Here is a 24,235-nt window from a genome sequence, read left to right on the forward strand (position 1 = left end):
AAAAAGACAAAAAAAAAAAAAGTTACAAACAAATTGAAGTTAATGTTGCCCACTGAATACCCTTGCTATGTGCTTTGCCTCCCTATTGGAGTAATGTTAGCCAAGCTACTATACTTATAACCCTATACGTTGACTATAGCTTGACCCATAGTCACCCAAATTGTGATTTTGTGTGTGAATTATTGCCGGACAAAGAGCCTCAGTGGCAACCTACTTTCAAGATTCCTCCTGTCTCTCAGGGGCTTTCTCTCAATAAACTTTTGCTATTTTTAACCTCCTTGTGCTTGTATCCACTCTTTGGTTATTGCGAGACACGAACTCAACACACCTGCCAGCTAACAGGTTGGGCATCACTTTCCTGTGACATCGCTATATACTCAGGCTGGCGTTGTACTCTCAATGTAGCCCAGGTTGGCCTTGAGCCTGCAGTCTACCTGCCTCAGGCTCCCAAGTGCTGGGATTGTGCACCCAGCAGTTTGTAGTTGCTTGTGTTTGTGTGTGTGTGTGTGTTTGATTAATACTGGGGATCAAAACCAGAGATGCTCTACCACTGAGTTGCATCTCCACCCCTTTTTATTTGTTAAGACAGGGTCTGGCTTAGTTGCTCAGGTTGGCCTCTAGCTTGCCATCTTTTATCTCAGCCTGCAGAGTAGCTAAAATGGGTACATTTTATTGTATGTGAATTACACTGCAACTCAATTTGATTTTTTTTTTGTTTGTTTTTCTCCGGTACCGGGAACTGAACTCATGACCTTGCGCATGCCAGGCAAGCGCTTTTTGCCGCTGAGCTAAATCCCCAGCCCCTTCAATTTGATTTAAATGGGGAAAAAATGGCGGAGTGTAATGGTGCAGCACTCAGGAAGCTGAGGCAGGAGGATCACTGTGAGTTCAAGGCCAGCCTGGGGTACAGACAGAGACCCTGTATTTTTTTTTTTTTTCCTTTAGTACATTTTAGGTATACATAAGAATGACATTCATCATAGGGAATTTGTACTTGTACATGACGTATCTTGCTTCTTTTTCTCCCATCCCCCTTCCCTCCCTTCAACTCTTTTTCCCTTGCTTATTTACAAAAGCTTTGTTTCCATTTTTTCCTTCTATTCCCTTTTTTCTTCCCTTCTTTCCTTCCCCCACCTCCCTCTCTTGTTCCCCTTCTCATTTGAACATTTGCTCCCCGTTCCCCAATATCTATTATGCATTTTGGTCCTTACTTAGACTTTTGGTTTCTCACACCCGAGAAACAATGTGGTGTTTAAACATGTGTGCCCAATTTATTTCATTTAAGAGTATGGGAGAGACCCTGTCTTAAAAGAAAACTAAGCAGGCGGCAGAGAGGAGGTGGGCAGGAGTGTGGCTCTGTGTGGGGGTGAAGGTGTGCCCACCCCAGGGGCTGCTAAGCGAGCTCCCGAGTGAGCACACAGGGCGGGAGTAGCAGGGGCTTAGCCCTGCCCCAAGGGACCCCTTCTTTCAGGGGCAGGAAGAGTCTGGGGCCTGAGAGAAAACAGTCGAAAGGAGGGGGGAGGACAGCAAGCATCATGTCTTGGACACTAGGGCATCGCGGCCCATGGAGCGGGAGGGAAGGATGCCTGAGAATCTTTGCGACAACCAGAGAAGGCCTTGGCTGTGCCTTCCAGCCCTTGACATAGACATCCCTTTACTCTGTCAGGGCGGCCCAGGGCCTTGTTCCAGCGGAGTCTGAGGGGCTTGCATTGGGTGAGCCCCTGGGACACCAAGGCAGGCCCAACTGGTGCGGGGCTGAGGTGTGGTCCTTGTATCCTTGGAACCCTGAGTAGTTGAGGAGGCTAGTTGGAGCCTGTGTCCACATCCTGGAGGGCTTGGGCTGGCCTCCAGGCCTGGGCAGTAGCCCCAGGATGGGCACTGGCTCCCTCCACACACCACAAAGCCGCTAAATTTAGCCAGGCAGGGGAGGCCATCCTGGGGCCGAGCGCTTGGCAGCAGGGCCTTGTATCCCTACAAGGCCTGGCCCAGAACCCAAGCCGGCCACCCAGCCTTTGGGCTTATAAGGCAGGTCTAGCGGATCTCCAGTGCTGGAGTCTCTGAGTGGGCCCTGAGCCAAGCCCTCAGACTTTGGGGAGCCTCCTTCCCAGCCATCACCAGGCATGGGAACTACTTGTTCTGTGACCTTGGGCCAGGTGTTCAACTTCCAGAGCCTCGATTTCTGCATCCATATAATGGGGATTCTAGTACCTACCTTTTATCACCTACCTCACAAAGAAAAGCCTGCCAAATTCTAGCATGCGAAACTTGGATTTTTGTCCTATCCTTCTGTGCCCCCAGTGAGGCCTAGAATGAACAGTGTCCCTGAGGATGCTGGAGTAGGGGACAAGGATGAAAAGATGCATTTTAGCACCAGTGAGACACTGACCCCATCAGTGGGCTGGCTTACTCCTGCTGGGTTATTAGCAAGAAAGGGGCTGGGGTGTGTGCAGGGAGGGGGGGGCGGGGGAACTGTGTCCTTGGTCCCTCTTGGATCTGTCGATGTCTCTGAGTGAGCAGCGCCTCTGTGTCCGTGCCTGGACCATAACAGAGGCACATGTGTGCGCTCCAAGCGAGTCTGTCACCTGTCTGTCTTTCTTGGGGTTGGGGGAGGAGTGGGAAGAGGAACAGAGGAGGCGGAAAAGAAAAGGGAAGAAAAGAAGGAGGAAAAAGTGAGGAAGAGGAGGAAGCGGAGGAGGAGATGACAGGGATGTGAGAGGTACGGACCAGAAGGACAGTGACTGGCTGCCTTCCTTCCCTTCCCTCCTTCCTTTCCTCCCTCCCTCCCCGTCTTCCTTCCTTTCTCTCCTTCATTCCATGCCAGAACATGGTGTGAATGTCCGGGAGAAGCAGGGGGTGTGGCGCTGGGCAGAAATGGCTGAGACAGTCTCAGCAAGACCCGCTCCCACCACAAGCTGCTCACATCCCGGGCCTCCTATTTCCCCAGCTGTGGGGTCCCCTGGGAGAGGGACAGGCTCTTTTGTTTGGGGTCAAGATCAGGCCAAGGGAATGTGCTGCTTGCCACAGCTCGGTCTCCCAGCATCTTTGGATTTTTCCTTAGAAAAATGCAAGATGGGTATGGCGAACTAGAGCAAGTGTGTCTCAGACTTTGGGGAGCCTCCTTCCCAGCCATCACTAGGCTTGGGAACTACTTGTTCTGTGACCTTGGGCCAGGTACACTTGGGATCCTGAGCCTGGAAGATTGCAAGTTCAAGACCTGCCTGGGCAACTTAATGAGACCCTGTTATTTAAAAAATAAGTCAGAACCTGCAGGACTTTGTTCTGTCCCAGCACTCCTTAAAGGTGTTGTCAGACAGTTGAGCTAGAGAGGTCCTTGCCAGTCCAGCCAGCAAGTCTGTGGGATGCGCTGATCCAGTCTACGGGGAGAGATGAGCCTGAGGGTTGGAGGTAGATGGGCACCTTCTCTCTTCGGGCAGCTCCCATGCGGTCCAGAAAGCAGCTCAGCTCATAGACAGTGGGGAGTGGCTGGGATTCCCAGCCCTGGGCCTGGCTCCCTGCCCAGAGTGATTTCCCAGCTAATGGCCTGTCAGGAAGAAGATTCCTTATCAGCCGGCAGGGCAGGGCAGCCTGGGTGGGGTGCAGGGAGGTGGGGACTGGCAGGGAGGCCCTGCTTCAAGCTTGAGCATTCAATACCAACCCAGGGAGGCTTGGGCTTCCCATTCCCCCGTCCCCACATCTGAACTTCATCTGCAAAGTGAGGGCTGGGTGTTCGGTGGCTTCCAGTTCTGGGCCTTGCTTACTGTTGAGGTGGGCAGAGGCTGCAGGGGGCGCAAGGGCTGGAGAGTGGCTGGAGGTCAAACCCAGCAGTGGCCTCCAGTCTTCTGCCTTTGGTGTTGTCCCCCAGGGACCTCGACCTATGGGGCAAATGCCATTAAGTTCCCGCCTTTCAGTGAGGAAGCGGGCTCAGAGAGGTAAGGCCAAGTTCCCAACCCCCACAGCCAAGTGGGAGAGCTGGGAATGGCTAACGTCAGGCTTTTCCGGCTGGGCCTTGGGGGGCCCATGGCACTGTGTGACCTGTGGCCCTTGCCTTGTCTGGAAATCTGCCTTCCTTTTCCACTCTGAAGGCTGGGAGTGGGGGTCGGGGTGGGTCAGGAGGTGTGGCCAGGGCAGGACAGATGGGAGGAAAGGACCCTGGGGGATGGAGATGCCAGCCTAATGCTGCAGTTGACGGCATAAGGCAGGCCGGAGTCTGAGGCATGGTGGTCAAAGGTGGTGTGCAAGGGTGAGGTGGGCCCCCTCAGGAAGTGGCGGCTGCAGGACCCGAAGCTGCCGTCCCCTGTCTTCTTCCCCATCCCCTGCAGCCCTCAGGGCCTGAGCTGCTCATCCTGCAAGCAGAGGGGCTGGTGTGTGGGGATAGGGAGGGTACCTGGCTCTGGGGGAAACTTGAGGCCGCCCCAGGTCCCCCAGGCCCTGGCCAGATCTCCCAACTCTGTCCTGTCAGGTTCATGGAGAATGGGGGATGGCTGATAGCTTTATCTCTGTCCTTGTAACTGGTGGTTGGTGGTTTCCGGCCAACAGCCCCGTTTCCGGAGGCCCAGCAGGGCCCAGGCGGAGCCAGGAGGGACAGTGGGGCTGGGCCTGAGTGGCCCCATCGGCCCCGCCTCTGTCCATCTTTGGGATTTATTTGTCACGGGCACTGCTGGTCTGCAGTTTATTGCCTACCAGGGGCCCAGAGCAGCTCTGACCACCCCAGGATTCTCCCTCTCAACCCAAGCAGCTCCAGTTGACCTCTGACTCCTGACCTCTGGCCCCACTTGCCTTGACTGGCTTTCTGTGGCACTGAGAAGGCCCCCGAATCTCCACTGCTGTAGATGTGGGTATCAATGCCCTGCTCCTCCTGATAGCAAAGGCCGTGAAGTGGGCTCTGCTCTGAGCCCCAATCTGGCCCACCATGGTACAGCGACTGCAGAACGAGCTGGCTGGCTTCTTCTTCGAGTATGACACCCCTCGAATGGTGCTCGTTCGCAACAAGAAGGTGGGCGTTACCTTCCGGCTAATCCAGCTCGTGGTTCTGGTCTATGTCATCGGGTGAGTCTGGGCCCCCTCCCTACTGCCTTGTGCGTCCCCTCAACCAGGGGCTGTCCTCCAAGCTCTGGGATGCCTGCAGGATATCGCACAATCCCTCTTTCTTTCTATCCACTGGGAGGCCCTCCCAGCAGTCACTGTGCTGTTGGGAAGGAATGCAGAGCCTTGCTGACTGTCAAGGTGGGGATACTGAGGCAGGGCGGAACCCCTCTCTGGGGCATGTAGTGAACAAGAAGCGATACTACTGTTGGGTTCTGAGGAACTGACTCAGGGCCAATGGTGCCTTCAAGTGGTGAGAGGTTTTGCCACCAGGTTCTTTTTGATCTAACCTCCCACCAAACCAGCCACTACTGAGATGGAGGCCATCGCCAATTTTACAGGCCAGAGATAGCTGGGCTCTGCTGCCCCTCTCCCTAAGTTAAGGATCTCCTGGGAGCAGAGAAACCCTCAGCTTCCACTTCTGAGCACTGGTACTTGAATGGTGTTGTAAAGATGGAAGTCAGCCCTGCTGGGCATCTTTGCTTTTTGATTTGTTTTGGGGATTTTTTTCTTTTTTCTTTTCTTTTCTTTTCTTTTCTTTTCTTTTCTTTTCTCCTCTCCTCTTTCTTTCCTTTTCTTTCTCTCTTTCCCTCTCTTTCTTTCTCTTTCTTTCTTTCTCTTCCTTCCTTCTTTCCTTCTTTTACATAGGGTCCTGTTATGTAGTTCAGGCTGGTCTTGAACTCATTATGTAACCCAAGCTGGCCTTGATCTCATAGTGATCCTCCTGCCTCAGCTTCCCAAATTCTGGGATTACAGGCACGCACCACCATGCCTGAGTTTTCTGGGACCTGTCCTGTTGTGCCAGGAATGCAGGATCAGAGCATCTGGCTGGACCCAAAACATGCAAAAACTGTTTCTATGAAATCAGTCTGGCTGTCCAGAAGCCAAGGCGGCCTGCAGGGGCTTGTGCATGTGTAAGTGCTTGTGTGGGCACATGTGTACATGTCATGTGGGTGCACATGTCCCTGGGCTCTGGGCCTGTGCCCAGTGGGTGTGGCTGCCGGCTGTGTTCCTGAGGCTGACTGTCCACATGTGTGTGCCCTTGTGTGCGCATTGTGGCGGTGTTTGCCTTGTGGCTGATGCACTCCCCGGGGGCCTTGTGCGTGTTCCCTGTGTGTGGTACATCAGATCCATTCACAATGACACTGCTGATGGCTCTGGGAAGAAGATTCAATCCCACTAGGGACCTGGGGACCCCTGGTAATTCTGGCCTGGTTTTGGCTGTGTGATTCTCAAGATCCTGCCCCTCTGGACTCCAAGTCCCTGTTTTTGATGTGTTTTAAACTAGGACTTAATGGAGCCCAAACTGGGCTGACCAGGGGCCTAAACCGTGGCCACAGAATCCCAGTCCCCTAGAACTTTTGCTGTCCAGGACGCCTTTCTTCTGCCAGCCCATCTCCCTAAGTGTCGGAGCTGGGCAGCTGGCGCCTCGGCCAGGACCTCTCTGCTGCCTTTTGCCTTCCGTTCACAAACCAGTGTGACGTCTGTGACAGTGGTTGAGGGAAACCAAGGGAAACTGAGGCCCAGACAAGAGTAATGGGGTTTCCGGTCCGGTAGTTTCTGGCAAGTTAGCAGCAGAGCCAGGCTTAGAACAGAGGCCTCCTGACCTGGAGCTCTCTGTTCTGTTTGCTCCTTTCCACCATCACAGGGCATGGGAGGACTTTCTTACAGGCACAGGATGGACCTAAGAGTCCACCATTAGCTTCACTCCTGACCCTCCAGGGAAGAGAGGTCATCCCCTCGGGCCCACCCTGGTCCTCACGGGAAGAGGCTGGGAGAACTCGGAACCCAGGACTCTCTGTTCTGCCTCGGGTCAGTGGCTGTGGCCAATGCCAGAGCTCTCTTATGGGCTGGACACAGACAGAGTGGGAAGGACAGTCCCCCCATCTACCCCCTGCGTCGGGATGTGCCCCAAGCTGCCATCCAGCCCTGAACACGTGTCTTAAGTGTTAGGGGACCCATCACCTCCCTCTGTCCCTTGTTCCCTCCCAAACCAGCCTGCTGAGATTCCAAATGGATGTGGCCCTTCTCAGAATTAGAGCGGCTCCGAGGTACAGGGGTTTCGCAGGATCTCACAGTTGAGAAGAAGCTGGTCAGGATCTGAAGTAGCTGAACAGCTCCAAAGTTGGCTCTGATATCCTGGGAAGGAAGCATCTCCAGAGAGGGGCACTGATCTGCCCAAGTCACATAGCAGAGCCCAAAGTTAGAGTCTTTTGCCCCCAGGTCTCACTGCCACAAACCACCCCCAAGCACAGCGCCCCCTGGCTGAGGCTCCTGCTGTCTCTGTTGCCCTCCTCTGGCCACTTTCAAGAGCTGCACTGATCCCCACAGCTAAGCGCCCCCGACAGGACTGCACCTAGCCTGGATTTGGTCTCAGCAGCACAGGCCTGAGTTTCCCAACTGTCCCACAAGACAGGGGCTGGACGGAACCATTTGCTCTTTACTGGACAAGGGTGGGTTTTGCCTAGGGACCTTCCTCCTGCTCGGACGTCTATCTGTTCCCTGGTCCTGCAGGCATTGCAGAGATGGTGGGAGGGGCACTAGAGAAGAGCCAGGGACAAAACACACAGGGGACGGGCAGACACAGAGACACAGCTGAACAGAGGAACAAACATGGATCAAGACTTGGGTGAAAGAGGCCCTGAGACTTAGGGACAGAGAGAGAGAGCTCGAGTTCCTGAGGCAGAAGCTGAGATGCCAAAAACAGGAATAAGTTCTACAGAGGGAAACTGAGGCTGTGGTCTTTATTGGTCATGCTCTTCCAGGAAGTCCAAGGCAAGTGTAGGGAGCAAGTGGTTCTCAGGCTGTAGAAGGCTGAGCCTCTTTCAGCTCAGAATGAGGTGGTCTCAGCCGTCTCCCAGGAGGTGATGTGCCTTCTGTCGCTGGAGGTGGGCAGGCAGTGGGCTGTGTGTGAGACCTAACAGGCCCACACTAGGAGCCCAATGGGGCACGTTTCTGCCTGGGGAGCTCTGGGTAGGACAGGGGGAGGACGGTCTGGCTGCAGTACACAGGAGGGTCCGCAAGGGGATGTGTGAATGCTGCTTGGAGAGATGGGCCCAGGGAGGCTTCCCGGAGGAAGTGACACAGTGATGGAACCGACCATGGGCCAAGGTCTGGGGGTGACAGGCTGGGAAGGTCTGCTCTCAGCTTCTTCTCTGGCCACTCTGGACCTCTTCTCACCTCAGTCCTCATCTGTCACCTGTGCCCCCACGAAGAGCTCTTGAAGCACCTGTTCTGAGATCACCAGGTGGATCCCAGAGTGTACCAGTCAGTGATAAGGACACCTTCGCATTCTTCCTGGCAGAAAATATCCAGGTTTCTACAGCATCTTCATGCTGTGCCAGGGGATGGAGGTGGGACACACAGTGGGTAGGGAGAGAGGGAGGAGCTAAAGAGTCAGCAAAAACTTTGATTCCACAACAGAAGCCTAATCACTCTGGATTAAAAAGGAAGGGCTGCTGGCAAGCGCAAGGTTGTGAGTTCGGTTCCCAGTACCGGAGAAAAACAAAAAACAAAAAACAAAAAAAAAAAAAAAAGGAAGAGCTGGGTACTGCTTGCTTTATATATCTGGAAAATTGGGCTGGGGATTTAGCTCAGTGGCACAGGGCCTGCTTGGTAAGCGCAAGGTCATGAGTTTGGTTCCTGGTACCGGAAATAAACCCCAAAAAAATATATCTGGAAAATTACTGTGGGCCTCAAGCCTCCACGTCATAGATCCCCATGACTAGGGCACAGACAGTATTATGCATTGACTGGAACTGTCCCCCAAAAGACTCATGTATTAAGAAGTGCCTGGATCATGAGGTCATTCACCTTATGAGTGGATTAACCCACTGATGACTTCATAGCTCAATGGGCTATTAGGAGGTGGGACCCACTTGGAGGAAATAGATCTCTAGGAGCATGCTTTTGAGGGTATATCCTTTCCCTAGTCCTTTCCTCTCTTCTGGATCGATACCTCTCTTTCTTCTGGTGGGCATAAGGGGACCAGTTCTCTTCTACCACGCTCTTCCTCCATGATGTTTCTGCCTTGGAGCCAGCTGACCATGGACTAAAGCCTCTGAAACTCTGAGCCCACACAATCCTTCCTACTCAAAGTTGTGTGTGCTGTGTATTTTGTTCCAGCAATGGACAGGTGACTAACACACTCAGGAAGGGCAAGGTCTGTAAGGAGATGAGCAGTCCAGGTTGGTTCTCAAAGCACCTATCCAAGGTCCATCTCCTTCTTGTGGCTCTGCTTCCCCCTTTGCAGACATCACTCTCAAGCAGGCTGGCATCCCTCAATTTAGCTACTTCCCCGCAAGCACAAGAGTATCTCCTTCCTTCAGAATTCCAGCAAAAGCCCATGTCCAACCTTTATTGGCTGAGACCAGATCACATGCCCAACCCAGAGCCAATCATTGTAGCCAAAGGAATAAAATACTTTGATTGGAGAAGACTTTGTGCCTAACTGGTCCAAGCTGTCCTGTGGGAAGCAGAGTGGATAGGAGGATCAAGTTCTGTGGGGAGATGTGGTCAGGCTGGGGCATTTCCATTTGTGTTTGTCCAATGGTAGCACTTTGCATTGTGATTGATCTCATACGCCATAATAGTCACCTTTTAATTTTATTTTTCTTTGTTATTATTGGGTTTTTTTTGTGATGCTGGGGATGAAATCCAAGGTTTTATGCATGCCACTGAGCTACCCCAGCCCTCACTTTTTTAAAAAACATAATCACATGGTTTTTAGTGTTCATGAAATTGTGCGACCATCACCACTATCTCATTCCAGAAAATTTTCACCACTCCATAAAGAAACTCTGTCCCCCTTCATCTCCGCTTCTCACAGCCTACTTCACCTGTTTGGGGCATTTCATATAAGTAGAATAATGCATATCCATCTTTCCCTGGCTGTCAAAGTTTGTCCAGGTTGGTTGTAACTTGTGTCAGTACTTCCTTTCTTTTTATGGCTACACCACGTTTTCTGTATCTGTTCCTCTGTGGATGGACATTTGGGCTTTCTTACTTCTTGACTTTTATGAACAATGCTACCCTAAATATGTGTAGACTGATGTTTATAAAGACTTTTTTTTTTTTTGTCTTTTTGAGACAATAGCCCAGGCTGGTCTCGAATTTGCAGTGATCCTCCTGCCTCAGCCTCCCAAGTGCTGGGATTACAGATGTGCACCTGGCCAAGACATATGTTTTTATTTATCTTGGTTGTATACCTAGTAGCAGAAATATGGGGTCAAATGGAACTCCGCAGTTCAGTTTTTGAAGACAGCTGGTGTTGTTTTCCAAAGGGTCCCGGTATCTATGAGATACCTATGAAATGTCTGGGGGAGAGAAAGGGGAACATGAGTCACCAAGCAGCTGGATAATTAGACACTTACATAGACTCCCTGAGCTGGGATTTGTGTTTGTTTTGTTCACTTCTGTATTTTTAGCATGTAGAGGAGTTCTTGGCCCATCATAGGGACTTGATACATAAATGTTTGTTGAATGACTAAATGAATATGTGGGACTGAGTCTCGGGAGGGAGTGCAAATCTGGGGGATGCAGCATGTCTGTGACAGTTTATGCAGGGCTCTGCCAGGGCAAAGAACAAAAGCCAGGAGTATGGGGGTGGCGGGACGTGGAGAAGGGAATCAGCGAAGGAGCGCCAGAAGCAGTGGAAGTGAGGCTTTTAGTTTTCCTGTACCTACCGTACCCAGTAAAGTGCTGATTTCCTTAAAGAGAATTCATAAAAGCCAGGTGTGCACAGCTGTAATCTCAGCTACTAGGAGGCTGAGGCAGGAGGATTGTAAGGTCAAGGTCACCCTGGGTCATTTATCAAGATACTGTTTTCAAAATAAAAAATACAAAGGGATGGGGTTGTAGCTCAGTGAGTGGAGAGCTTTTACCTAGCATGTCTGAGGCCCTAGGTTTGATGCTCAGCACCACCACGGGGGGGTGGGGGGAAAGAGAGACAGAGACAGAGACACACAGAGAGAAAAATTCATAGAAACTTCTCCAATTACCCAGATATTATTTTGCTTTTGGGGGGTCCAACACTGAACCAAGTACGTGGCCTTGTGAGGTGTTTGTGGAATGATTAGCACCTTTGAAGTAGGTGCCATGACTTCTGTTTTACTGAGAAAATCAGGGCTCAGAGAAGGTTAGTCTGTAGCCTGAAGTTGCACAGCTGCAGAGGCAGCTGGACCTCGATCTGGGCCATTTGGGCACGCACCCTCTTCCACGAGTGGCCATTGGAGAAGAGTGCCCCAGGAGAAGTGAAAGACTGGGAAAGATTATTTCTGGAAGGGGAGGGGCTTTGGAAGATGCCAGTGTCTTTGACCTCAGACTCTCTGAGTGGCCTTCCCAGGGTGGTGACCACAAGGCCGGGCCAAAGCATGGCTCTGGAGGGGCAGGCCTGGCGCCATGGTCATTCTATTATTACCAGAGCTGAGGTCATTAATATGATTGCCCTTTCCCTTTGACCTCAGACACAGCCTGGAAATGCTGCATGGGTCCCAGTGCACAACCTTGGGGCTGGGACTCCTGGCTCCTGGGAGATGCACTGGTGCCACGCTACACGGTGGAGGCAGGCAGAGTCCTGGGCGGGGTCTGCTCCCTGCCTGACTTCTGACTGTTGGGAGGGGCGCACCATCAGGCCTCAGTTTCCCCAGCTATGATATGAGGAGTTGGTGTTAGGCATAAAGAGAAATATGGCTTGGATGAGGGGACTGCAGTGCCACGAGGAGGGCAGTGACTGTTCTTGCAGGGGGCTCAGGACGTGGAGCAGCTCCCCTCCCTCCTCTGAGCTTGGGTGTGGAACAAGAGGCCTCCCCGGGGAAGGAACCTAGGAGAGTGGGGGTAGGAGATCCCACTCTCCCAGAAGGGCTGCTGATGTGTGGCAGGCTCAGGACACAGAACTGGGTCCTAGAAATCACCAGCAGAGTAAAAAGGAAACCCACACATTGGGAAAAAATGTTAGCTAGGAGGTATGATAGACATTGTGAAACAAAGGGAAAATGCTCAAAAGTAAAAGGCAACTGGGGTGTGGGAAAAGAGAAGGGAAAGAAGGGGAAATTATGTATGTACGTATATACAGGATAGCTAACATAGTTGTACTACTGTCTTCTATTGCTCTACAGAAAGGAACAGTTAGTGATTACTTGTTTGATCAGTCTTGTATGTCTCTATTTGTTTTCTTTCTTTTTTTTTTAAATTTTGTTTTTCATTTTTCTTTCGGTACTGGGAATTGAACTCATGACCTTGCACTTGCCAGGCAGGCGCTGTGCCGCTGAGCTAAATTCCCAGCTCACTCTATTTGTTTTCTTGAGAAACCACTTTGAAGATATCAATAAGTAATACAACAACCATTGTTAATTTCCTACCACTTTGTCTGTAGCTCTGTTTTGTTTGTATTATTCTTATGCTATTTTGTAAATGGATGTCTGTTTGTTAACATATTTGCCTTCAATTCCTAAAAAGAAAAAAAAAAAAGTGGGTCCTTTGTCATCCCCACCCATTGCTGCCTGAGACCTGCAGGGGGCAGCAGTGACCATGCTTAGACGGCTGTGTGCGGTGGGGCTGGTTCCAAGGCTAGGCTGAGCCAGAGCGGGAGGAGGGGATGGACTAAGAGAGGAGAAAAGACGGTGGGCCACCCTCCTGGGGAGGGCGACAGCCTCAGAGAGTCGGCAGTGAGTGGGATTAAGAGGCCTGGAGAATTCTGTCACCAGGCCTGGGCTTTAGGGCACAGGAAGGGGCAGTAAGTGGTTTTGAGTTCTGCTTGGCCAGGTGAACTTGGGGCAGAGAAAGCGATGGGAGAAGGTGTGGTACAACTGCCTAAAGGTGGACTCAGGTCTTCCCTGGAGGTTCGCAGCCACACACTTGCATGGGCAGCACACACACTCCCAGAAAGAAAAGTTATCCAGGACTTTTTCAGTTACAAGCAACAGAAATCCAACTCAAACTGGTTTACATAGAGGAAGGGACTGTATTGGCCATCTAACTGCAAAACCCAGAAGTAGATGTTTCAGGTATGCTTCAGACCTGGCCGGATCCAGGTGCTCAAACAGCACTGTTATGGTAGGGGTCCGGCCCTCTCATCTTTGGGCATGGCCTTCATCAAGGCTGGCTTCATTCGATAGCTCCCTGTCTCTTTGACGAGGACTAACTGCAGTTTTTCTCTCACAGCCACCCTTCCTATCCACTCAAGAGATGGAATGTTTCTTTCCAGCAATTCCCAGAGAAATCCTGCCTTCGCTGCAATCTTCCCCTGGTCATGTGCCATCCCTGGATCCATCACTGCTCCCAGGGGATGGGATATTGGTGGGCAAGCCTTGCTCATGTGCCCACCCTTGGGGAGGAGGCAAATCAACCTTGCTGAACCCCCTAGACTAAAAGTTGGGGATCCAAAGGGACAAAGGTTCTCAGAACTGGGAATGGAAGGCTGAAACTTGCCTCCAAAGTCAGGGGATCTCCAGCCTGAGCTGCTCCCATGGGCCTAAGCCAGGGTACAAGAGGCTACAAGGGTCATTTCCCCTCTTTTCCTTCCCTGTCCCCACCCCAAGGTGCCCAGTACGGCTGCAGTAGTTCTGGCTGACGTCTCTACAGACCGTACTTGCAGGCCAGTCTCCACCCCAAGGCTTATCACACCTTGACTGACTCAAACAAGAAGTGCTGTCATTGTTCCCAGCTTACAGATGAGTCAAATGAGGACAGAGGGGTGGAATGGCTTATCCCAAATTGTACAGCAGCTCAGGCACTGCTCTTTCTCTGGGGAGGAGCTCAGGAAGGAAGGAGCGCTCTGGGAAAGAGGATTGGGGTCCTAGAGGCATCAGCCAGGAAACTGGCCTGCAGCCCTGCAAACCCTACTTTTGGGAGAGGATCTGGTTTTTTTGTTTGTTTGATCAGTTTTTGGGTTTTTTTGTTTGTTTGTTTGTTTTGTCTTTTTGAGACAGGGTCTCACTATGCAGTTTAGGCTGGCCTTAAACTCATTTATGTTGCCCAGGCTAGCCTCAAACGCGCAATAATCCTCCTGCCTCAGCCTCCTGAGTGCTAGGATTACAAGCGTGTGCCACCATGCTTGGCTTATTGGAAGAGGATCTGGAGGAGATATTCGGCAGGTTTTTGCTCTGGAAATTCATATCCTTATTGTAGAAAGATGGTAGAACTTCAGGCCAAGGTCAGCAGGGGAGGCAGGGAGGCTGTCTGGCTTCCAGTGCAAGATGTAGGAGCTTTGGGAGCAGAGAGCGGCTCAGAGACGCACCTGGGACGGGGGTGGGGGGGTAGGGGTGGCAAAGGGAAAGCCATGCCATCTCCAATGGGTGCTAGAAAGGACAGAGGTCCACATAGCCTCATGGCATCCTTGAATGGCTGGCCCAGCTCTGACCCAGAACTGTAACTCCCCGGCGTCCCCCACTCCTGCAGGTGGGTGTTTGTCTACGAGAAGGGCTACCAGACCTCGAGTGGCCTCATCAGCAGTGTGTCAGTGAAGCTCAAAGGCCTGGCTGTGACCCAGCTCCAGGGCTTAGGCCCCCAGGTCTGGGATGTGGCCGACTACGTCTTTCCAGCACAGGTCAGCTGATGCAGATGCACTTCCGCCCGCCTCCCTGGGGTCCCGTCCAGCTCCTTGTTCTCTCTGCACCTCAGTTTCCCTGTGAGCCTGGGCCTAACATCTCCCTGTGGCATGGCGGGGTGTGGAGGCCGCTGGCCGTCAGATGGGCTCCAGGGGCCAGTGGGAGGTCTCAGGGCTGTTTTTCCAATCCTTCCCCACTCTCCCTGCCCCTCACTTCCAGGGGGACAGCTCCTTTGTGGTCATGACCAATTTCATCATGACCCCCCAGCAGGCTCAAGACTACTGTGCAGAGGTGAGGATCTGCCTTGCCCAGACCCACAAGGGAGAATAACTTGGAAGAGGTGTTCCCTTGGCCCTGGAAGCGATGTCAAGCAGGGCCTCCCGTGGGGTCCCGTGGTGGAATGTCAAGCGTAGATTCGCACAAGCGACTGTCCTCCAGTGACAGTGCCAGTCTGCCTCCCAGATGTGTGCCAAGCTAAATGCCCAGTCTTAGGGCCTCCCCCTCCCCCAGCCTCCCCAGCTCTGCCTAGCAGCAAGGGTGATGGACAACTGGGTGTGAACCCAGAGGTATGGAGGCTGGGGGAGGAAGCTGTGAGCAGGGCTCACCCTAAGAGTCTGAGACTCTACCGCATGCCTTCCTAGGGCCCTGTGGGTGGGAGGGGCTCTTTGTAGGATAGCACCCAAGGGGCCAGGGGCCAGCACCTCTCGCCTCCCTCAGCACCCAGAAGGGGGTACGTGCAAGGACAACAGCAACTGCATCCCGGGGAAGGCAGAAAGGAAGGCCCAAGGTAAGGCCACCTTTCTGCTCTGCTGGCTCCAGGCCCTGCGCCCCTCAGGCCCTCCTGGGCACGTACCTGCCTGCCCCACACCTGTGCCATCAGCCTCCACTAGCAGTCTGCCCAGCTCTCTGCCTCCAGCCACCTGCCTGGGGTGCCCTGTCCCAGCCCCTCCAACATTCCTATCCGCAGGTTCCTTCTCCTCGGTGCCCCTTCACTGGGGACCCTGGGGGAGGGACCTAGAGGTCCCCTTTGTACCCCCAGCCTGAGTGGGGATCCAGGGGTTCCTCCCTCGCTCCAGGCATTCGCACGGGCAAGTGTGTGGCCTTCAATGACACTGTGCAGACGTGTGAGATCTTCGGCTGGTGCCCTGTGGAGGTGGATGACATTATCCCTCGGTAGCTAATGCCCTGTCCTTCCAGGGAGTTGGGGGCAGGGTCCCTAGCCCAGACACAAGGGTGGCTGGGTCTGGAAAGAATCCATTTCTTGCTTCCTCTGACTCCACCCTCACCTCATCTGTGTGGCCCTGGCCAAAGAGTCCCCTGGCTCTTGGTCAAGGGGCCTCTGAGTCCACCACTGGGGGGCCATACCCCGAACATAAGGCTGCAGGAGGACCCCATGGGCTCCCTCTCCCTGCCCCATGCCAAGTTCTGTGGAACACACAAGGGGACCTCTAGGGGGCAGTGAGTGAGTGTGGTCTTCTCCAGCCCTGCCCGTCTCCAAGAGGCCGAGAACTTCACTCTCTTCATCAAGAACAGCATCAGCTTCCCACGCTTCAAGGTCAACAGGTTTGTGGGAAATGTGGGCAGCAACACAGGCGGCTCTAGAGGCTGCTCCAGCTGCTCCCAGCACTCTGTCTCCCTCCAGCCTAGCTTCTGCTTTCGTGCTGGAGACAGAAGCCCAATCTGGGCCCCCAGGGGGGCTGTGAAGGGGCGTTCTGGAGGCCATGAGGGTATGGATATGAGGGGCATAGTGGGCACATTGGGACCAACACTCTCTGCCTCCGCAGGCACAACCTGGTGGAGGAGGTGAATGCCTCCTACATGAAGACCTGCCTGTATCACAAGACCTTACACCCTCTGTGCCCTGTCTTCAACCTTGGCTATGTAGTACAACAGTCAGGCCAGGACTTCCGGAGGCTGGCTGAGAAGGTACAGCATGGTACCAGGCCAGGAGGACACAACGAAGTCCTTTCAGGCCCAGTTTAGCCTCCCCAGTGCAGAGCCACTGTGTCCAGGGCTAGCTCCCTTCTTTTTTTTTTTGGTCTTTTGAGACAGGGTCTCGCTATGCAGTTCAGGCTGGCCTTGAGCTCACTTTGTAGCCCAGGCTGGTCTCGAACTCTCTACGATCCTCCTACCTCAGCCTCCTGAGTGCTGGGATTACAGGCATGCGCCAACACACCCGGCAGGACTATCTCCTTATACTTGGGCCCCTGAGGGTCAGGTCTGTGTCCCCAGCAGTGGCTGGCCTGGACCTAGAAAGAGGAAGTGCCCAGAATGAATGAATGTGGGCAGACACTGTCAACTGGATGCTTGATGATGTCCTGCTTCTTCTTATTTTATTTTTATTGTATGGAACCTAGGGCTTCTTGCATGCTAGGCGAGTACTCTACCACTAAACTACACTACCAGCCCTTTTTTATTTTGAGACAGGGTCATGCTAAATTGCCAAATCTGGGCTCAAACTTCCAATCTTCCTGCCTCAGCCTCTCAAGTAGCTGGGATTACAGGTATATGCCACTATACCTGCCCTAGACCTATTCTTTAATTCAACAACTATTTGTGTGTCTCCTGTGCTATAACTTGTATTAAGAGGGGTCAGTGACAAATCCCCATTCTTCTCGATTTTACAAGCTTGGAGATGGATTGATAAAAAATCACCCCAAATAAGCAAATAATTACAAAGTGACAAAGGTTCCAAATGTATATATAGAGTACAACAGCAGGGAATAACAAAGGATGTATTTTAGTTTGAAGTGGTAGTCAGGGAAGCTGTCCCAGAGACAATGACGAAAGGCTGAGAAGGAGCCAGCCTTAGGAAAAACTGGAGAAGTAGCATTGCAAAGGCCCTGAGGTAGAATGTGATGGGTCAGAAGTGCATCCAGAGAGGATGACGGGACTTCCACTGCAAAGAAACATCTCAGTCTTTTCTCAAATTAAAAAATGTTCCCTCTTTGACAGAGTGCAGGCATTAGCTCTAAGACAGGCATTTTTGTGGTTCTTAAATCCCAGCTTTTAAACACCTGTGTCCCTGGCAGGGTGGGGTGGTCGGCATCACCATCGACTGGAACTGTGACCTGGACTGGCATGTGCGACACTGCAAACCCATCTATGAGTTCCACGGGCTGTACGGGGAGAAAAACCTGTCTCAAGGCTTCAACTTCAGGTGCCTGCCCAGGCCCCACTGTGCCCTTCCCTGGAGTCCTGCTGGGGCTGGGCATCATGTGTCCCCAGAGGGGAGCAGAGGACCCTGGGAAATCTCCCATCCGTGTGGATGGCCCAGCAGGGAGCAAGACCTCAGGGGCCTGAGTCCTCTGCCTATCTCAGTCCCCTCAAGGCCCGACTGGCCAGGATGGCTGGGGAAACGGCTGACAGCAGGCGTCAGGGAAAGGGTAGAGTGCGACATTCTCGGACTGAGGTTTGCAAATCTCCTGGCCAGTGCTGGGGGTGACATGGACGCTGAAGTGTCCTGGATACCTGATGCTCTGATGCCCGTGATAGTTCCCTATCACCCTCTTCTGTTACCTCACCCCTTCCCCAAGGTTTGCCAGGCACTTCGTGGCAAATGGAACCAACCACCGTCACCTCTTCAAGGTGTTCGGGATTCGCTTTGACATCCTGGTGGATGGCAAGGTGAGTTTCCTGTGTGTGTGTGTGTGGGGTGCAGCTGAGTCAGCCTTGCATCTGGCTGTCCACAGTTATGGTGACAGAAGCTGGATAGGGTGGGGTCTGTTCAGCAAGCCTAACGACAGACGGGACACGGGCGATGTCCAGGGTGAGGCTTTGCAGTCAGTGACCACGATTCTTTAACAAATTCCCTGGGTGCAGGGAGGGAAAACCGAGGTCAGCCGGGAGCTGGCTCCCCATGGAGAATCAGAGCCCTGGGCAGCAGGTGGTGGGCAAAGTTTAGAGTCCAGGAGCAAGGGCTGGGGAAGCTCCCTTGTCCCTTTTCAAGCTGAGCCGCTTCTGACTGTCAACTCTTCTCTCCCCTGGACCCTGCCACCAGGCTGGGAAATTTGACATCATCCCCACAATGACCACCATTGGCTCTGGCATTGGCATCTTCGGGGTGGTAAGTGCTGGGGACACCAGGTCACTGCTGAGGTGACCCCTCCTCTTCCACATCTTAGTGACAGCAAGCCCCTCCTCCCAAAACTTGACTGTACTTGTCCTTCATTAGTGAGCTGGCCGCTGCCCACCCCACCACCCTATATGCCAGGGTGTCTGAGGAAGCTGAGGCTGAGAGCTGGGGCAAGACAGAGATGGGATAGGACTGCCCTAATCCCCCGAGAGTCATGCAGTGCCTCACCATCCCATCCGGGAAACTGAGGTTCAGAGTCACAGGATTCAGGCAGGGCCACACAGTCAGTAGGGCCTGCTGTGGATGTGGAAAGTTCCATGCCCTTCCAAATTCCCATGCTGCATCTGTGCTCCTCCTTGCCCCAGGCCACCGTTCTCTGTGACCTGCTGCTGCTCCACATCCTGCCAAAGAGGCACTACTACAAGCAGAAGAAATTCAAGTACGCGGAGGACATGGGGCCAGGAGTGGTAAGAGAACTTCTTGAGGGCAGCCCTTCAAAGAGCATGTGTGTGTGTGTGTGTGTGTGTGTGTGTGAGGGGTGGTTGCATCAGTGGCTTTCCCAGCGCTGACTTGTATTCCCCAATGCACACACAGGAGGAGCGTGATCCCGCGACCACCAGCTCCACCCTGGGCCTGCAGGAGAACATGAGGACCTCCTGATTTCGGCCCCTGACTGCCGACCGGATGCAGCACAAGGCTTCACACTGGAGCCCTAGTGGGTCCCAGCCCAGGGCAGGGGTCTCTCCAGGGAGTCTCCTGCCTGCTCAGCCAGGCAGATTCATTTGCCCACAGCTCAGGTGGCTACTAGGAGGGACTGGTACAATTCGGGGCACTGGCTCCAATTCTGCATCCCCCAAGACAGCCCAGCTCCCAGTCTCAGCCACTCCTGCTCGCAAAGGCTCTGCAAGGCACACTCACACACTTGTACCCTAGCTTTGTGCTTATTACCTGGGGCCTTCAGTATCCACCCCACTGCCTCAGTTTCTCTAGATCTGTGTTCTCCAATATGGCAGCCACTAGTCATAGGCCGCTATTTAAGTATATTACGATGGAATAAAATAAAAAAGTCCTCAGTTGAGCTAGCCACATTTCAACTGCTCAGGAGACACACATGGCCAATGGCTGCTGTATTGGATATCACGGAATGTTTTTATCATCAGAGAAGTTTCCTTCGGGCAGGTCTATTTGCATCATGTTTCTGCCCAGCCTCAGATAGTCAGGCCCCCTGAACCTGAAGCTGCCAGGCCAGTCACATGGATAGCAAATGTCTAGGCCACTTTAAGACCTTGACTTAAGAACTGCTCTCCTAGAACTTGCTGACTCAGAGCTCTTGATAGAGTGACTTATCCCTGGGCTGGCACCACCTGGCAGATGTGGGCATCGAACAGGGCTCAAACACCCTCAGCTAGTGTGTAGTGTGTTCACGTGCCACACAATGATTCATACACCCTCCCCCCCGTGCACCCCCCGCCTACAAGCACACCACCACCCACGCACACGCAGCCCTCCATCCATGCTGTGTTTGAACAGCTTGGGCCTGCAAACACAGCCATCTGAGCACACCTACGCCCCAAGCAGAGACACACGGTCAGTGCTGCATCTCCTCCACGGGGAAATGCCTCTTCCCTAGTGTGTCAGGCCAGGACAGCCCTTCTAGCGATGAATCCTTTCTCAGCTACCTCGGGCTGGGATGCAAGCCTGAGCCAAGTCCTGGGCTCTGTGCCTGCGGTCCAGCCCCAGCTTCTGGGCCTGCCTGGCTCTGTCGGAACAGAAGGGCTGGGAAAGTGAAGGTGGAGTACAATAAATGGGATTAGGATGGGCTTCTGCCTTCCTCGATTTCTTTCCAGACTTCTCAGCAGCTCAGTGGGCCCGTGTGTGAAATGTGGGGTGGAGCTAAGCGATGGCTGAGGTCCCTCTGGATCTGTGGTGCGTAGTGGTAAGCTGATTTGTGTGCTCTGGACCCAGCAGGGCTGTACATGGGTCACTGTCCTGGCCCAGCCCCGAACAGCAGTGCTCTTTCCTCTGTTCCGCATGAAGTGGCCTCATGAAATGGATGAGGGAGCGGCTGGCTGTCCTAAGAGTGAGAGGCAAGGGATCCCAAAGAAGGAAGGAGGCTGTGTGAGGCAGCTTTTATCACTGTGACGAAATATCTGAGAGAAGCAATTTAAAGGAGGAGGGGCTTAATTTGGTGTGCAGCTGTAGAGGTTTCCCTTCACAGTCAGAAACATCACGGTGGCAGGTTGTGGCAAACGAAAGCTTCTCATCTGCTCACAACTGGGAAACAGGGTTTGGCATGGTGCCACATGCCTGTAATCCCAGCACTCGGGAGGCTGAGGCAAGAGGATTGCTGTGAGTTCGAGGCCAGCCTGGGCTACAAAGTGAGCTCAAGGCCAGCCTGACTGCATAGTGAGACTCTGTCTCAAAAAGGCCAACAAAACAAAACAAAACAAAAACAACTGGGAAACAGAAAGGGAAAGAGCCAGAGAGCAAGGGGCTGAGGATCATCTAGTCCCCCACGTCACGCTCCTTCAACTTCTTTCCACTGGGCCCTCCTCCCGATAGGCCATTCCACTGTGGACTCGTCAGTGGGTTAATCCATTTATGAAGTTAGGACCCTTATGACCCAACCCCCTCTGTGAGACCTGCTTCTGAACACTGCTACACTGGGGCCCAATCCCTCAGTATATGAGTCTGTGGGGGGACACTTCCTGTTTAAACCGTAACAGAGGGGCTGGTGACAGTGAGGAAGGACCCCCAGAGGTCCTGCCATGGCCGTGATCTCCAGGTCTGAAGGTACAGCCACGCTGGGTTTCCACTCTGACCTTTCTAGACCGACAGAACTTCCTGAAGCAAGGGATGTTCTCAGTCTGTGCTGCCCAGGGAGGTTGCCGCCAGCCACAGGTGGCCACAGAGCACCTGAGATGCAGCCAGTGCCACTGTGAAGCAGTTTTTACTTTATTAACTTTTAATTCACTTAAATAGCCATATTTGGCTAGTGGCTCTCAGATTGGACAGCACAGGCTAGTGCTTCCCACCTCGCTTGGACCCTTGCCTTGGCCCTTTGTCCCCTCCCCTGGCCAAGCACAATGGCTCAGTTTTTGCAAGACATGAGCTCCCCCTTCCGCCCTCCCTTCCTTCTCCACACCCTGCTGCTGTGTCCTCCTGTCCCTTCTCTCCTGAATGGAAAGAGCTTCTCTGTGTCCAATCCTTCCACCTAGGCCGCAGACCTCTTGGCCATAGCTGCCTCCTCTCGCCCACTCCTGTGGGATCCCCTTCTCTGCCTCTGGCTGGGTACCCCCCACCTGCCCACTGTCTCTCTGCCACCCTTCCAGAAAGACCAGCTCATACTTCTCTCTACTTGGCTTCCACCCCCACTGGTTCTAGATGTCCCTGCCAAGGTCACAAGCAGTGTTCTTGTTGCCAGATCTGAGCAGGCACTTCTGCCTGTATCCTGCTTGGCCTGTCAGCATCTGACACTGTGGCCCAAGTCCCTTTCTTCAGATTGCTTCACCAGCCCCAGGGCCCGGCCCTCTCCTGGTTTCCCGGGCACCCTGGTGTTTGGGGAAGAGGCCGCACTGCAGCTCTGCCTCCGTGGCTGGTGAGCTCTTGGGCGAGTTGCTTCACTCTGCAAGTCTCAGTGAGTCAGCAGTAATGACAGCTTCTCTCAGGGCTGGGTGAGATGTCTGCAAAGTGCACAGAGCCTGGCACACAGTCAGTGGTACTCGGCCCCTCAATTTATTCACCCATTCAATGGCGGAGTCACCCAGTGTCCCTGGGTATGCATTATCCCTTTGGTGATAAAACCCTCGCTTCTTGATTGGGCAGGTGACTGTTTAGATGGAAGTTGCATTTCCTGTTCTGCCTCTTGCAACAGGGCCTGGTCACGTGCCTAAGTTCAAACTATTGGGCTGTCCAGGGAAAGCATCAGGTGATACCGACTGGGAACTTGCCTTAAAACAGTTGGTACAGACCCTTTGCCTTTTTCTTCAACCTTTTTGACTTCTCAGTACCTGGAATGCATATGTGATGGCTGGAGCTCTAGTCTCTATTCTGAACCACAAGAACAAGAGCCACACCTAGTGGTTGTGGAAACAGAGCAGCCAAACCCATATATCAGGTGAGACCCGTCTTCTTTGGGGCTTATATCTGGAACTTCTGTTATCTAGGTCAGCATTCTGATCCTACCTGTTGCCAAATTCTTTCCTCTTTTTTTTTTTTTTTTTTTTTTTTTTTTTTTTTTTTGGTCTTTTTAAGACAGGGTCTTGCTATGCAGTTCAGGCTGGCCTTGAGCTCACTTAGTAGCCCAGGCTGGTCTTCAACTCCCAACGATCCTCCTGCCTCAGCCTCCTGCGTGCTGGGATTACAGGCGTGCGCCACGACGCCCGGCACAATCTTTCCTCTTTTAAATGTTTTGTCCTTGGCGCTTGTATTTGCTGAATGATCCTTTCCCATACCTCTGTTTACAACTATGGTCCTTCCTGAGAACATGTGTCTTCGGGACTGGGACTGGAGCTCAATGGTAGAACTCTTGGGGGCTGGGGATTTAGCTCAGCGGCAAAAAGCGTCTGCCTGGCAAGCGCAAGGTCGTGAGTTTGGTTCCCGGTACCGGAGAAAAACCAAAAAAAAAAAAAAAAATGGTAGAACTCTTACCTTGCATGTGTGAGGCCTTGGGTTTGATTCCCAACACTGCAAAAAAAAAAAAAAAAAAAAAAAAACAAAACCCAAAAGTGTCTTTTTGCCCAGTCCTTCTTCCCAACACCTATAAAATATGTCAGGTGCATCCTCTGCCCTCAAGGATCTTCTAGTTTAGATGGGGAACAGGCAGGTAAAGAGGTGCTGGCTACAAGGGAGCCCCTAGGGAGGCAGCTAAGCATTCCTCGAAGTGAGGAGGTTCTGGGGAAAGGTTCTTGGCAGAAGGGCCTGAACTGGGTCTAAAGAAATAGCAGGCGTTCAGCAGGCAGAGGGCAAGGGTAAGGCTCCAGGGCTTGGCTGGATGCACTCTTGGGGTAGTGGTGAGCCACGGAAGATTCCCAAGCAGGAGCTGGCTATGAACCCTGTTTTGGAAAGCCTGATGGGAAGGTAGACTGCAGGGGTCAGAGGCACTGAGGAGCCTGCTGCAATGGGGCGGGTGGGGTGCCCTGAGCTAAGGGCTGGTGGAGGCGTGCAGAGGAGTGAACAGATTCCAGGGATATTTAAGAGGCTAGTGCTAGACTGGTTAGGGCAGGACACAGGTGGGCTGCAGGTGATTCCCAGGTTTCTGGCTCCAGTTTGAGACAGAGACATGTGAGGTCAGGTTTGAGACAGTGCTATAAGGCTCTGTTTGGAGCAAGTAGTGGTGTGGGGATTCCCAGCAAAGTTAGCCGAACGGAACCAAGAGCTGATAAGCTCTTGGGGAGAGGCAAGGGCAGGTTCCCCAGGCACAGCTGCTGCAAAGGTCACCCCGTCCTGTAGGGTTCCTTCCACTCCCTGGGCCCCAGCCTGGGGTTTTCTGCCACCTGCTCAGAGCCCTTCCCTAACACGTATACCACCCCCC

The 24,235-nt window shown here is 53.0% G+C and overlaps 2 protein-coding genes across 2 annotated transcripts in view; both read left to right on the forward strand.

Moving 5' to 3' along the window:
- Positions 1-4,637: 4,637 nt before the first annotated feature.
- On the forward strand, positions 4,638-20,522 carry P2rx1 (purinergic receptor P2X, ligand gated ion channel, 1). The gene is made up of 12 exons (XM_005399703.2): positions 4,638-5,046; positions 14,479-14,626; positions 14,847-14,918; positions 15,345-15,414; positions 15,704-15,800; positions 16,110-16,190; positions 16,412-16,553; positions 17,660-17,787; positions 18,164-18,254; positions 18,628-18,693; positions 19,068-19,169; positions 19,297-20,522. The coding sequence occupies exons 1-12, from the start codon at positions 4,910-4,912 to the stop codon at positions 19,360-19,362; spliced, it is 1,200 nt and encodes a 399-aa protein (XP_005399760.1). The 5' UTR covers positions 4,638-4,909; the 3' UTR covers positions 19,363-20,522.
- Positions 20,523-22,641: 2,119 nt separating this feature from the next.
- Positions 22,642-24,235, forward strand: part of Camkk1 (calcium/calmodulin-dependent protein kinase kinase 1, alpha) — a 28,432-nt gene continuing 26,838 nt past the window's right edge. Inside the window, exon 1 of the mRNA XM_013522157.1 lies at positions 22,642-22,819. The gene's annotated coding sequence lies outside the window, so the exon portion shown is untranslated. The remainder of the gene's footprint in view (positions 22,820-24,235) is intronic.

Source organism: Chinchilla lanigera, unplaced genomic scaffold, assembly GCF_000276665.1.
Source record: "Chinchilla lanigera isolate Chin_1 unplaced genomic scaffold, ChiLan1.0 scaffold00066, whole genome shotgun sequence".
Classification (NCBI taxonomy): domain Eukaryota; kingdom Metazoa; phylum Chordata; class Mammalia; order Rodentia; family Chinchillidae; genus Chinchilla; species Chinchilla lanigera.